General features: G+C 33.4%; 1 protein-coding gene across 1 annotated transcript; it reads left to right on the forward strand.

Annotated features, from left to right (window-relative positions):
- Nucleotides 1-282: 282 nt before the first annotated feature.
- On the forward strand, nucleotides 283-15,027 carry LOC108005411 (uncharacterized). Its single transcript, XM_017068671.4, has 6 exons — nucleotides 283-440; nucleotides 746-806; nucleotides 2,267-2,854; nucleotides 12,955-13,103; nucleotides 13,869-13,949; nucleotides 14,009-15,027. The coding sequence occupies exons 3-6, from the start codon at nucleotides 2,416-2,418 to the stop codon at nucleotides 14,132-14,134; spliced, it is 795 nt and encodes a 264-aa protein (XP_016924160.2). The 5' UTR covers nucleotides 283-440; nucleotides 746-806; nucleotides 2,267-2,415; the 3' UTR covers nucleotides 14,135-15,027.
- The last annotated feature ends 510 nt before the right edge of the window (nucleotides 15,028-15,537 follow it).

Raw genomic sequence — 15,537 nt, forward strand, 5'->3', positions numbered from 1 at the left:
AAAGAAAGACAAATATTTTCAATGTTTCAAAAAATTCTACGAGTGCCTGGCTTATATTTTCAAAAACTTAAGAAATCTTTATGGGAATAATTTAGGGGAAGGAAATAAAAGCTTTCAGAAGGTTTCAAAAAACACTACGCAAGAGATGGGAATATTTTCGAAAAGCTTAGAAATCTGCATTTTGAATCGAACGAAAGCTTGCAACACGTTGCGTTGCGCTGCGGTGTTGCTTCTGTGCCTGCGATGTTGCTGTTGTACCTGCGACATTGCTGCTGGGCGTACGGCAGCAACATCTGGTGGGGCGCAGCCTCAGCGACACCGTCAGTTGGCTCTTGACTCTCGGTGGCTCTGCCCGGAATCAGACCCGGAATCGGAACCCTAATCCGAAACCGAATCGAAATCGGAATCTAGCCCCGGATTGTGATTCAGACTGAAAGAGAGTAATTCGGCACGGTTCCAAGTTTGCACTTGCAACAGCAGCAGCAACACTAGTGGCAGCAAAAATCAACAAAATCAACAAAAGGCTGCAAAGACTGTGGGCCAAAAAGCAATCAGCAAACAGTCGGTTGTAAAAAGGACTCGGAAAATAGGAAAATCGGGGCGAGAAAAAACTAAATTGTAAAAAGGAAAAGGGGAAGGTGTTGTTGTTGTTGCTGCTGCTGCTGTTGCTGTTGCTGCTTTTCCTTTGACTGGGAAAATTGTGCTGTGTTTTGTTTTCACATTTCCCTCTCTTTTTTTTTTCAAGTATTTTTAGTGCTTGCGTGCGAAATTTTGTTGGTGTCAAAGTTTAACATTTTACGTGAAATGTAAGTAGCAGAGCCTTGAAAATAGCAAAAAATAGTCCAAAATAGGAAAAATAAAGAAAAGGGAAAATCAATGCGCGTATGCGTGTGCCCCTCTGTGTGTGTGTGTGTGTGTGTGTGTCCGTGTGTGTGTGTGTGTGGTTGTAAGAAGGAAAATCCATAAAACGGCGTGAAGTGAAACTCGAACTTATGGATGTCTTGGCGAAAAAGCCAGGCAAATAATTTATCAGATTCGAATTAAAGACACCCCATCTGCAAATGTGTGTGTGTGTGTGATGTGTGGGGGTGTGCAATTTTCTGTTTTTGGCAAGGGCACAGAGCCAAAATCCGTTCATCTGTGGTAATAATAAAAAAAAGTAGCTTTGTAAACAAGCAATTCGGCTGCCAAACACGGAACCGCCGAACAGCTGATCAGCCGCCCAGCCACCCACTGAAAATGACCCACCCCCTTTACAAAAAAAAACACACACACACACAGGCAGAGGTGAAATTGCTGCCAAAAACCGTCTGTCGACACAATGCAGAAGAACTTTTTGGCCAAAAGAACAGTGGGCCCAGAGCTTAAAACCTTCTTGCAATTATAATGTAAACACTAAGTCACTTAAGTCTTACATATTCCAGACAAAGTGGAATTAAACTTTGAACTTTGGAAGACCTGAAAATGTGCACCATTTAATTTTCAGTCCTGTTACGTTTTTCACTTTCACTCTAATCGATTTGCAGCAATATTGATATTTAGTCGATTTAAAGGTATATCTCTACAAGATAATTTTTTAATTACCTATTTTATTTGTATAACGATTTACGTGTGATAACAATATTGAGTAAAAGTTTTCCAAGTTGCATAAGAAACGGTTTTAAAGTCAAATCGAATTCGAAAAATTCTTCTCAAAAGCAAAAAATTGAAAGAAAATATTATTTTTAATATACATTTAAATATTTACATTCTAAAATATAATTTGTCTACTACATATTTAAAAAAATATTTGTATTTTTAATCCTATTTTATTCACAAAGAAGTTATTTAAACTGTTTTAAGTATAATATTCTACTTTACCAAAGATACATCTTAATTTACAATGGTACAACTAGAAAAAGTCCTGTAAACTTAACAATATCTTTGAATTTTATAAACAGCATATAAAAACACTTAAAATTTTTTTTAAAAAATAAGCAGTATTGGCGTTAGTTTCTATTAATTTATTTACCAAGACTATACAAAATTCTAAAATACATTTAGCTTTATCTATAAAAAAATTCTTGGTCTTTCAAAGATAAAATATAAAATAAAATGTTTGTTATCTATATAGCTGATTTCGGAGCTCTAAAGACATTTATGAAACCTTAATTTATGGATAAATTTTGCAATTTAAAAACATTTGTTCGGAAATAACCTTATACCACTGTACAACAACAGCAAATTGATTATGTTTTACCTTTCTCCAAAACACACACACACATAGTACCCAGCACACACACTCGGGCGAGTAAGCAGAAGCAGCAGTAGCAGCAGCAATACAGGAAGAATAATTGCAACAGCAACAGCAACATTTGCTGCAAGTGCAGCTCCCACAGCCGTCGCCGCCGCCAAGTTCAAAATCAACGCCTGACAATGACAAAGACAGCAACGTGGCGCCCACCAAGCCCAAAAAGACCAGCAATAGGAGCAACAACAATAGCTAGAATAGCTGCAACAGCAACATCAGCACCAGCAGCAGCAGCTGCAACAACAAGGACAGCAGCAACATCAGGAGCTGCAGCAGCAGCAGCAACTGCAACTAAAGCAATAACAATCAATGGGCCCCAAACGACATGGCGACGTCAACGAGGCTGCACGCCAGCAACACCAAACATGCAGCAGCAGCAGCAGCAGCAGCAACGGCAGCAATTGCAACTGCAACAGCAACAATCGTACTTGCAACGCCTGAAGGCGGCCGGTCGGGTGGGGGCGTGGCTGCCATCTATGACGTCGTCGATGTGGCTGCCAACCGACTCCCTGGCCCAGCTGATTTTGGCCCTCTGCCTGCTGGGCTGCCTCAGCCCCTTTACAGGTAATTACCATTCCCCATTCCTTTCTTCAATCACAGATTTAGATATAATCGGATCTAGAGTGGGTTCTTATAAATCATGATGGAATCCCACTTACTCTAAAGTGTGTGATATAATCGGATTTAGAGTGGGTCCCTATAAATCTTTCTTAAATCTTACTTACTCTTCAAAAAATATTATAAATATAATGTGGGTCCTTTCTGCTATTACACATATAGTTATAATCGGAAATAGAGTGGATCCTTACAAAGCTAACTCAAATCTTACACACTCTTACAAAATAAATCGTAGTGATATAAAAGTGTGACATTTTAAATATTTCTTAAATCTTATTATTCTTAAAAAAAATCTTATAGGTATAATATTAAGTGGGTCCTTGTAAATCTTAAACCATTTTGCAGACGCTATTCCTTTCTTCAATCGCAGGTATTGATATTATCGGATTTTGAGTGGTTCCTTATAAATCTTTCTTAAATCTTACTTATTCTTAAAAAAAATCATATCAATTCTATCAACCAGTCTAGAGTTTGTCTTTGTAAATGTTAAATGGTTTCCAGAATCCTTTCCTTCGTCAATTGCAGATATATACATAATCGGATCTAGAGTGGATCCTTAAAAATCTTGCTTGAATCGTAATTACTCTTAAAAAAATCGAATACATAAATTCTTGAGTGGGTCCTTGTAAATCCTAATTGGTTTGCAGACCAGATTTAGATTCATATAACTGAATTTAGGATGGTTTAGGTTAGCTCCTATATGGTACTTTTACCTACTTAGTATCCAAGCCCAACAAAATACTAAGTAAGTACAGTGCAAATGTTTTGGGTTAATATAAATATTTTGTCTTAAAAAAAGGCCTAAAGATATATTCCAAAATATTACTTTTGCTTAGAATTGATTTGGTAAATTATTATAATAAAATAAGCAAGTTAAATATGTGGGATACAAGAAAAACCAATTAATTTTGTATTCACCATAATAAAACACTCTTAAAAATCCTTTCTCCAATTTATTTAATTATATTTAAAAATTCATGTTTTAAGAGTACCAAAAAATAATACCGATAGTCCAAAACAATAAAATCCTTCTCTAAGTAGATAAATAATATAAATCAATACGCAGACAGAGATACCATTGCTTATAAATGCTGACTTTTACATTTATCATAACACTAAGGTCCACCCTAATGGTTATTCATTATATATTCTCCTCGTTAGCAGCGATTTTTTGTTTTAGCACCTAAATCGAATCAGTTTTAATGCCCTCTAATGATGCGATTTTCCACAATAACATTTGCGATTCGCAGCGTTTCACAGAAAATTAATTTTCCAGTAGATACCAACAGAAAAAGAAAACTGTAGGAAATTTTGCCATAACAATGTCAGCCAGCCTTTGGTTTCATATTTTCCCTTTTTTTTGCGAAATTTGCATATATCGAAGGTTGCAAAAACACCCAGCCAACACTCCACTTTCTAAGGCGCCGGTGAGTCGGCAATAAATCTGCCTATTACAGTGAATATTCCCTTGAAGGTATCCCTAGATATTTCAAATCAATAAAGCATATTGTAAGGTCATTTTTGATTACGTTTAATAAATGGTCCCAATGAATCTCTTGAGTTCTGAAATTAATTATTCAGCTGGTCAAATGCACTTAAGAAAGGCCATTAGTTAACTGCAAGCTAAATTCATTATAAATGCCCTCTAGAGTTTTATTGTCAATTACTTGGCTGCCTAGAAGCTGGTAAATACAAATAATAATTTTAAAAGCACGTTAATTAATTATTAAGGTTGCCAAAAATAAGCAATTGAATATTTTAATTTTACAAATTCATTTTATATGCAAACTAAACCACAAAATATTTCAAAAATGCTTAAATATTATTTAATATGCAAAAGAAATCGCAAAATATTTCAAAAGTTGCTTAAAATAAAACAAAATAATGGTCTTGAAATTTTTTCCTTAATGCATTTTTCCACAAATCGAATATTTACTGTACCTTACCTTGCCTGTGCTCAATCAAATTTGATGATTCTGTTTTTCTTTTATGTGCCAGTCGGAGTCGAGCAATAAACAATTGCCAGTAGAATGAGAAAAGTCTTGAGATTGTCAAAAGGGGTAAAAATGCAGTGCAGAAAAGGATATTTACAAATAAAAAAATAATATTTAAATTTAAACTAAATTATAAAATTATTTCTAAAAGGCTAAGATATATTACATTTTTTTTTATCTATTTTGGCTGAAAATAAAATTGAATTTTCATTGTCAAGCAATCAACATTTTTAATACATTTTTTCTATATTTATTTTTTCTACAAATTAATATTTAAAAATAAATTTTAAAGCACATAAAATCATATTTTTAAAGATCCCTCAACTTGAAAACCAACTTTGTTTGCTTTGTACCAAATCTATTAGAAAATTAAACTAATATTTTTGTACCCATTTATTTCTCATAAAGCCTATAGACTTTTCGCAGCCGTGCATGTTCTTTCTATTGAGCAGTTTGAGTAGTTAGTAAGTTGAACACAACCTTGACTTTGCACATGCAACGTACATGGCTGGTTTAACCCTGTTTTGCCACCCCAAAAACCCACTTTGGTTACACAAAATTTGAATGTTAGAACAAAACCAGAAGAATATGAGAAAGTGGAACATGCGAAAGGCGCTTGAATGCTGATGATTCAACTTGAGTAAGATGGATATCGAACGATATCCTTATCCTCCATCAATCTTGAGGCATTCTATGGCACTCAATAGCATACTTAGTGGCGCTGGGGTCTAATTAATGGCACGTTAGCCATTGTGGGCATGAGTGGGTTAAGGACCAGGGGTGGAAAGTAGTTGAAATAACTTTAAATAAAAATGTATATTTTTATATTTACCTTTTTTTAGTTAGGAAATATTTTAAGTAAATTTTTCTAGGCATACCTTGTTTAATAAATAAAAAGGCTCACATTACATTGAAATCTCTTTTAATCATGCCTAAAAGTATGCAGCGGAATTAATACTTCACACAACCGGATTTAAAATATATAGTTGCATACTTTTAGACACCTAAAGTATTATAGGCGATTTCAGAACTCTAAAGCTGTATGTGGCACTTATTATTAATAATAATACTAAAATTATATAATAAAATTATAATAGACTAAAAAATTATATTATTATTATATCATGGGAGTTTAAAAATACGGCATTTCATCAAAACGATAAATTAAAGTTCGTCGATTTTTTCTAAAATTCTAAAAACCCTGGGTATATCCTACAAATTATAGTTAAATACTATATATTTATGAAGGTGCTTCACTAATCCAGGGCATTAGCTTACATAAAGTGACCCGATCGATGGAGGAGCGTTGCGTTCCAGCTAATTACATAGTTCCCATTCTTTTCCCTCGTGATGACGATGGTGGTGCAATCAATCGACCGTCGAGTGGTGACAAGAGTTGGGTGTGCCAGTGCCATCGAGATGCCATCGCCAGCGGGTGATTATGGTCAACGATGCAATCGGATGGCCAATCGATCCATTCAGCGGCTAATCTGGGCCTGAATCGTTCGGTCAGGGTCATCCAAAGGCTCCTTAAATGCGCATAAGTGTGTGTTTCCAAAAACAAGAAATTAAATGAGACAGGGATCTGAAAATTACCCCCAATGTTATGTAGCTTAACTGACATTAAGAAGTATTTTAGGAAGATAGAAATCAATTTCCTATGCTTTTGTTATTTTTATCGAATATTTAAAATTGCAAATATTTTATTAGGGCATTCGAAAAATCGATTTCCTATTTTTTTTTATTTTATTATTATAATACCAAACAAGGTCAACGTGAATTATAATTTTTGACTCGACTCAAACAGTACACGTGCCGCAGTTTTAAACTTTAGTTCAGCCCATTACGCATACGACACGTTGACAGGCAAAACCAAGAGGCAAGTGTAAAAAAGTGACATTAGAAGAGGAAAAACCGAAAGGAAAAATGGAAAATGGTAAAAGGGAGGCGTCGACGTGACCGGGCTAATTACACTGCACCATGGCATTCAAAATGGTTTTATAATCTGCGCTTCCGTTAGCCATTCATCGAGTCGAGACTTGGCCAAAACAAATGTCCACAAATGTTTCAGCCGCCTCTCATGAGTTTTCCCCCGCACATGGAAAATTCGCATTAGTGACAGCCATTGATTGCCAATACATAAGCAAATAAAGAATAATAAGTGTATAGAAAAGAAGAGAAGGAATGATATGGTCATAAGAGGGATAATTATAATAATGATATATGAGATACATATTTATCATAATAGGATGTGGAAAAATAGAAAAGAAAAGTGGGAATGATGCGATTTAAGAGCTATAATTATATAAATGGTATATGATGATATTTATATCATTTAAAGGAAGTTCTAATTGGTCCTTTCATTATTTCTTTTTACAAAAGCTATAATATTTATCTATAAAATACAATTTATTCCTTATTATATTTAATATTATGGGAAATATAAACCATATATCATCAATGCAATGGTACTTAAATCCTTTGAATATTTTTTTAGTAATTAAACGACCATTATAAAATATTAAATCAAGAATTATTATAATAGTGATGTATTAGATGCATTTGTATCTTTAAATTATATTAGAATTGGTCTTTCCATTATTTCTTTTTAAGAAGCTATAGCTTAAACTTCAATTTATTCTTCATTAATATCATCTAGGCAAAGGAATTTAAAGTAACATTATAAAAAACGTATAAATATAAATTTGATCTATGAGATACATTTTTATCTTTAATACATTTTGGGACTGTAACTTCCATTATTTATCTTTTTGAAGAAATAATTTTAACTTCAATTTATTCTTAACTGTGTTAGTTGTTATTCGAAACATCAACCATATATGTATCATCGATGCAATGTAACTAAACGTATTTTATAGTTGATATTTAAGATATTTAACCTTTAAAGGGTGCTAGAACTTGACCTTCCAATATTTCTTTATTCGTTAGCTCTAATTTAAACTATCTTTATTGGAAAAATTCACTTAAATCATCGATACAATGAACATTAAGACATTTCCTTATTTTGTAAGTCAACTTAACGTCCATTATAAAATCTTAAAAAAGCGTAAGCTGCTTAAAAAATGCTTTCCAATCTATACTATATATTTCTTCCTGTGCATAGAGTGTCGAGAGAGCGCCGCAAAGCAGGCAGTAAAAGTGGAAAACTTGATGGCTGCACTCACTCAACGATGCCACCGTGACCCTGCCACTTAGGCAGCCCCTTTCTCTTCCGGTTTTCCCAGCTTTCCCTCGGCTTTCACGCTTTTCCATCGCCTCTCCTTCGCTTTTCCGTCACTTTTCCTTCGCTTAGGCATTTATGAACTGCTTCGACACAAGGCTGCAACTGTGGCAGTGCATTTCATTTAATTTTTTTTTTTTATCCGCAAGTGGCTTATTGTTGTTGGCCAGCCAGCATTTTGAATTGGCCACGAGCAGGAAAAGCGGAAAATCTCTTTAGCATTCTTCTCTACGAGTTCGGGAAAGTGGCGTGTGGCGTTTGACATTGAAAGTTACTTCCCACATTTCCGCTGAAAATTGATTAAGGTTGCTGTTTGACAACTTTGAATCAAAGTACGTGCAATTCCATATATTATATATACATATAATGGCTTTATAAACCAAATGAAAAGTATTTATTTATTAATGCTCTATCTAAAAATAAAAAATAAAATATTTTATACCACATTAAATTCATTTTTTAAGTTGAAAATTGTATTTGTATCTGCAGCCAATGTATATATTTAACTTGATTTTAAATAATTTTAAACTAAGTCTTTCCCTGTAATTTTATAAAGAAAAATAATTAATTTAAATTACGACTAAATTAAAAAAATATATTTTGGCTTAATATAATCAACCATAATTTGTAACTCTATTATTTTATTAAACAAAATAATACATAAACAGCAAAAACATTTTGGTTAAATATATTTAACTTAAATCTATGATTTCTTTCTTTATAAGTTTATTCAAAATAAGTAAAGCATATCAAAAAGATCAAAGTTCTTATAAACAGCTTAAAGTGATCTCTGTTTTTCGCTGAATTAAAATAGAAAATAGAATCAAAATGAGATTATGCCCACACAATGCCATCGAATGAAATCAAATGAATGACATAAATTGCCAGTGAAACTAAGCGAAATGAAAACCAAGTGGTATTGACACATAAACATGCCTTTCAATTTACATATTTGCAAATAAATATATGTGGGTATATATATATTTATATATATATATATATTTACAACGGTGGGCCACGTCAATTGAGCTAAATCATATAAATTAAACCCAATTGCAGGGCAATTGAAAGCGATTCGGGAATTGAGTGCACTCACTTTCATCTCCCTCAATTTACTCGTCTCGTTTGGAACTCTAATTATTTTGAAATGCCCGTAAAATGCACTGCTAATTTTTCTAATTGCAAGTTGTCACGAAGTTGCGAACTGCACAATTAGTGTGTCACTGATTTAAAACGATCTGAAAATTGATTTTCCCTGGAAATAGAACAAAGGGACTAGACCAATTTAAACGCATTTCGCATGAATTCCCGCGCCAAAAGTGGAAAAAAATAAAATAGAAGACCACTTGAGCAGGATGTTGCCAAAGAGATGGAGGAGCACCTTGTAAAATGTCACAACAAAAGCTATTTATAAGAGAGACGCGGCCCTGGACTCACCCAAAAACCCCCTGAAAGCCCCCAGAAACCCCGCGGAAAACCCATGAAAACCTCCCAAAACCTCCCAAAACAAACCCCATGTCCGTCGACCGGAATCTCAACGCTCGGGTCAGGTGGAAATGAAGAACGCCAGGCATTAAAAAGTAATAAACATAATTGTAAAATAATGCTGGCGCTACCATGAAATGCATTTTACAGCTCAGAAAGCGAACAGAACACTGGAAAAAATTAGAACAAATTACGAATAAATAAGTAAATGGGTGAAAAATAATTACTAAAAAGAATTTTCCAAAAATGTTATATCTTTTAAGTTAAGAATTTGTACATTTTTCCGAAGTCCAATTTATTTAAAAAAATATATTTTTAATACCTTGAATAAATTGAACTTAAAGGAGTAAAAAAAAGCACGTTCTTTACCGAACCGTACCTATAATCTTTATTTTAAAAATTCCATCTAATCAACTAACTTGTTTTACGTTTTTGATTTTTGATAAACCCTTCTTGAAAAACGATAAGTTAGATATTAATTTATATTTTTTATTTTGTTATAAATATATTTTTATTTCTTAAGACTTTATTTTTTCCACATAAAAAAACTGTGATAGCCTTTTGCAAAGTACAAGTGTATATAATCCTTGACGTTTATTAATATATCGAAACTTAGAAAATCATAAAATTGTTATTATTCATATAATATCAAAGTTTATTAAAAATTAAAATTAAGGAGGGGTTCCAATTTATAAAGAAATTACATTTTAAATAAAAAAAGCATCTTTAAAACTAGAAGATATTTGTGTTGCATATAATCAATATAATTATTATATAGCTTTAAGCTTTGACATTGATTACAAAACAACATTAATCATAACATAAATTAGATTTATAACCATTATTTATTCTTAATTAATGCACAATAAGTTGTTTTGTTTGGTTAATCAACGTATGCTAATTTATTTATTAATTTAGAGCTTTTAAGAGATATTAAGACCTCCTGCAGGGTTCCATTTGCATTGATTATTTCCGAAAATTGGTCTGCTCACTTTTGGCCCAGTGTGGGGTATCCACTGCGAAGGGCGAAGGTTAAACAGAGGATGGGTGGCGAGAGGTGGGGTGAAAGTGGGGAGGTGGCCTGCTAAACTTTGACCCAGGACACAGCTAAATTGTTTGGGCGACAGCTGGCTCACGAAAGTTGAACGTTTGCTTTTAATTATTCAGCGATCTTAAGAACGGACTGCAGCGAATGAAAGAGAAGGTGACCAAAGAAGGCAAAAAATAGAATGGAGAAAGCTGAGAAAAAAAAAGAAAGCAGGATAAGAAAGCGTGGAAAACCCGGCATGCGATGTACATATGTATATGCACATATATAAAGGGCAAAAGCACGTGCACCTGCGAATGGCGGCTGCAGTGGCAGAATATCGTGGAAAACGGCAGGAAAAGGGCGGAAAAGCGAGAAAGGACGAAAGCAGGGCAAACAAACAAAGTGAACAAACAACTGCAGCTTCCGCCCCAGTGACGCCCACCCCCTTTTCCACATTTCCCCAATGCTGCAACTCCCAAAAAGTGAAAAGAAAAGCGCGCAACACGGAAAATAGCTCGAAAAACATCAAAGGAAAACAATTTGGCTGCCGTTGGCCAATGGTTACACTGGAAGAAAATAAAAGTATTTAAAGAAAGCAGCTAAAGAAATATTAAAAGAAAAGAAATACAGCTTATTGGTTGAAAGAAAGTATTTGCTGAAAATCCTTTTGAGATAGTTTAATAATTTTATAGAATATTGTTTATGAAACCTTAGTTTTTAACCTTAATTTTATTATTTTTAACTGTTTTTATTGAATTATAACATAACAGGCTGCTTGTAATTCCCAAGCGATTATTCGTTGACCAATAAGTTCTGTAGTTTTATGGATACATAAGCATGTATTAGCTCAGAACATATTTCCTAAAATTCCCAAGTGGCTTTTCGCTTGACTTTTGGTATAACTCAATAACTTTAAGAACTTTAGGATATTATATTTTTATATTATTAGTGAATATAACAGACTGCTTGTAATTCCCAAGCGATTATTCGTTGAGCAATTTTTTTTTTTGCATATATTTGATCAGAGACTATTTTCTACAATTTCCAAGATAATTTTTGCTGGACTTATGGTAAAAATTAAAAAGATTTTAGTATTTTAGAATATTATATATTTTTCTGTATGTGTACAAAGCGACCCATTAAAAACCGCATCCGCATTTCGCGGTCTTGTGCTCGAACTTGCACCTTCGAACCTGCAACAAATGCGGAGCTTCGCCTACGTCACTGGCAACATTTCGGAATGTTGGCAGCAATGTTGCAGAGCTTTAAGCTGACGTATAAATATAATGCCCCTCTGGGAACCGGAACCCCGTTGACCCCATCCTTCACGGATCTGCCAGCTGTCTGTCCCCACACATGTCCAACTGTCGGTGGCTTTATGGCCCCCTTTGAAAATTACATTCTAACATAGGGAGTTTATTTACTAAACATAAAGGGAGAACTCTGTTGGGAACCCATTAAATTCTTAAGCTTTTGAACTATATTTCAAATTAAAGTTCATTTTAACAGTTGCCTTAAATGACAGAGAAAATTAGGTAATATTAATATTCAAGGATTCAATAAATAAGTTTACCTACTTAAATAAAAAAAAAAGACCAACCTAAAATAAAATATTTTTAAAACCGGTGATATACCCATGTATGTATCGTAAAAGTTTCTAGTAACCGAGGGATTTGCATTTTTTTTTACAGCTCGTATTTTTTAAAAACTTTATCATCGTAAAAATATATTTATATAATATATATTTTAACGATGATAAAGTTTTTATATCATATATAAAATCATATCATATATCATATATCATATATGATGATAAAGTTTTTTTATCATATATAAAATCATATCATATATCATATAATATTTAATATATTGTCTTTAAAAACATGTTATACACCTATGCATTGTAAAACTCCACATATATTATTGGGATTCGCTTAAAATATTTCCTATAAGACCTACGTAAATTCTCGTTCATCGAGAACATATATCAATTGATATTTATTTGCTTTCGTGAATTTACTGACTATAAAATCAGGCGAATAAAATCGAGTTCAGTTCCATGGCGAACTGCGCATAACACGTATTATCTGGCTTACGATTCGTGCGATTTGTGGTATAACCCCTGGTTCACTCGAATTGATAGTCCCTGATCTGGGGGATCAAGCGGCGAACTAGCCGGATTAAAGTGGAGCATAGGTTCGCCTACATACTATATAATGTCTGGCCATCGAAACTACTTGAATATTTAATAATATAGCTTAATAACATGGTGATTTAATTGTCTGTGATTTTCCAGCTGCACTCGAGGAGGACTGCGTTGACTTTCAGGGCAACAAGGTGAACCACGGAATGCTCTACGTCCCCGGACCTGGGGTATGTAGCCTCTGTGTCTGCTACCACTCCGAACCACTCTGGTGCAAGGCCATCTACTGTGATCCGCCCTACGTGAGTATATAATTAAAATAAAGTACAAAGCTCTAAAATTCAAAAGAAATTTAATTTTCTGAGAAATGACATATGGTATGGAAAGTGGGTTATGGGTAAAATCAAGAAGAAAGTATTCTTAAAAATTAAAACGCTTTAATAACGAAAATCCTATGCTTGAGTTTAAGAACTATTCTTCTTGAAACACAATGCGTTTTAATAACGAAAGCGCCTTTGCTTGAATTCAAGAAATATTCTTCTCGAAACAGAGAAGACTTTTTCTTAAATTAAGGCAACTTGTTTTGAAATAAGTATTCCTTAACCAAGAACACTTCTTCTTGATTTAAGATATTCAGTCTCGGCCTACTTTTCAGCACAAAAATACTAAAATCTAGTGCTTGAAATAGGTTTTTTCTCGGTGTACGATAATCCCAAGTTCGAGTATTAACTGATTTGAACCTTTTTATATTTATCCAGCTTAAAAGATTTTAATATAAAATAAAATAAATAAAAAAAATTAGAAATTATGTTAAAACATTTTTGAAATAAGATCGTAAAGCTATCATATAAGTTAATAAATAAATAAAATTAGAAATTATATAAAAAGATTTTTGAAATAAGATTGGAAGAACATAATTAGATCATAACGACCGTTAGCTTACATATATATGAATGTACCTACGTACAATGTATATGTACCTATAGGTACATCAAATTATGACAACTTATTAACCAACTTTAACCCATAAACATTATATTTAATATGTTGTTTATACTCCTTTTTAGTTTTGCAAAAACTTTCGTGTTGGCGAACGCTGCTGTGAGTTCGAGTGCTTGGATCCGCCCGGCGAGGACAAACTGTACCAGGTGAGTAATACCTAAAATACCTATATATTACTTATATATAAAACGATATCTCTCAATAGGAACGTATGCGAAAGAGGGCCGAGATATTGGCCGGAAACAGTACAGCCACGAATGTGCAAGTAGCCCCGATGGCCATGTCCACCATAATGCTGGGATTCCTGGGCAACAGCTTCCTGAACTTATAACTTGAAGTCAAATAGCAAGAGATGGAGATCAATTCAAGGCGAAGCTAAGCGAACCTCCCCAATTTTGTTGCTCCTAAAGCGTAGGAATCTCTCGAAAAATTATTACAATGTAATAAGTAAAAAAAAAAGCAAAGAAACAAACAAACAGCCAGGCCAGATATTTGTAGCTAAATGTCTGAGCATTAATTTAGAGGATGCAAAAGGCATCGTGCCAGCGATGCGTAGGTTTTCACTTATATCCCCAGACATATAATAGGTACAATAATGATTTCAAGGGACATGGAACAGGAAAAGTTAAGGCATGCAAAAAGTTCAGGCACCTCAATTGCAGAAAAAACATTTTCAAGTACTTTCAATGTGATCCGAATCCGAATCAGAATCGAATCGGTAGAGCCAGCAGATATATAGCATATATACATTTACATCTACCTAAGTATACTTGAGTAAGCAACACCAAGAAACCAGAACAAACTCATCAAGCGAACGTATAAGACAGTCTCTAGCTCCTAAGAATCTATAGTAAATGAAATAAATAAATATATATATATATATATATATATACAGATATGGAAATCTATGTAAGCATATTGTACATAAGAGTATATAGCTCTTTGTATCGGATCTAAAATTGTTGATTAGTGTTTAGCTAACTGAATGAAGGCAACTTCGGCTAGGAAGATAGGTTTTTTTAATCCAATTAAAATGTTCACTATGAGTCGACACGATACACCACAGTTCACCACATTAGAACCTGCTCCTAGTTAACTTTCTTTTAGAGCTGAGAGAAGATGGGTAGTTTTTAAAGTTCGTTGATCATGAAAAATATTTTATTTTATTGATTTTAATATATAGGTTTAATAAAGAATACGTTCAAAAATGATTTAAAATCTAAATTTGTTTTGGTTTTTGCATAATAAAAACTGGTCATTTAGTTTTAAGCAGTAGGAAATCGTTAAAAACGAATATAATTTTTAAAATATCATTTACTATCTATAGGTTGCCAGCTCTATTTTTCTTTCTAACCACACCAAACACGTTAAATACTTATAAATAAAAGAAGGTAAGGGCAGTGCAGCTCGATAGAAAGTCTCGATCTTAGTAAGAGGTAGTAAATTACACATATCTTGGCAACATTTTTTCCAAAATATTATAACAGTCACGAACACAAATGAATCATTAACTCTTGCATTGGTGCTAATTTTATCGTAGGCTTAAAAAATTATAAAAAATCACACACACACACACACACCTCTCACTTCGCACATCACACTCCAATCATATTGAATCAAATTCTATATATCAATTAGGTAATGTAATCGAGAGCAAAAAAGGTCTAGCATATACAAAAGTAGTTAACCAATTAATAAAACAAAAAAAACCCTATGTTTTGTGTAAGAAATTTG

This window comes from Drosophila suzukii, chromosome X (genome assembly GCF_043229965.1).
Source record: "Drosophila suzukii chromosome X, CBGP_Dsuzu_IsoJpt1.0, whole genome shotgun sequence".
Lineage (NCBI taxonomy): Eukaryota > Metazoa > Arthropoda > Insecta > Diptera > Drosophilidae > Drosophila > Drosophila suzukii.

Bases quoted from the DNA above. Each gene is read 5' to 3' on its own strand.
- LOC108005411 (XM_017068671.4), top strand. From the start codon at position 2,416: ATGACAAAGACAGCAACGTGGCGCCCACCAAGCCCAAAAAGACCAGCA. The intron at 2,855-12,954 runs GTAATTACCATT...GTGATTTTCCAG, and splicing joins CTGCCTCAGCCCCTTTACAG to CTGCACTCGAGGAGGACTGC. The intron at 13,950-14,008 runs GTGAGTAATACC...ATCTCTCAATAG, and splicing joins GCGAGGACAAACTGTACCAG to GAACGTATGCGAAAGAGGGC.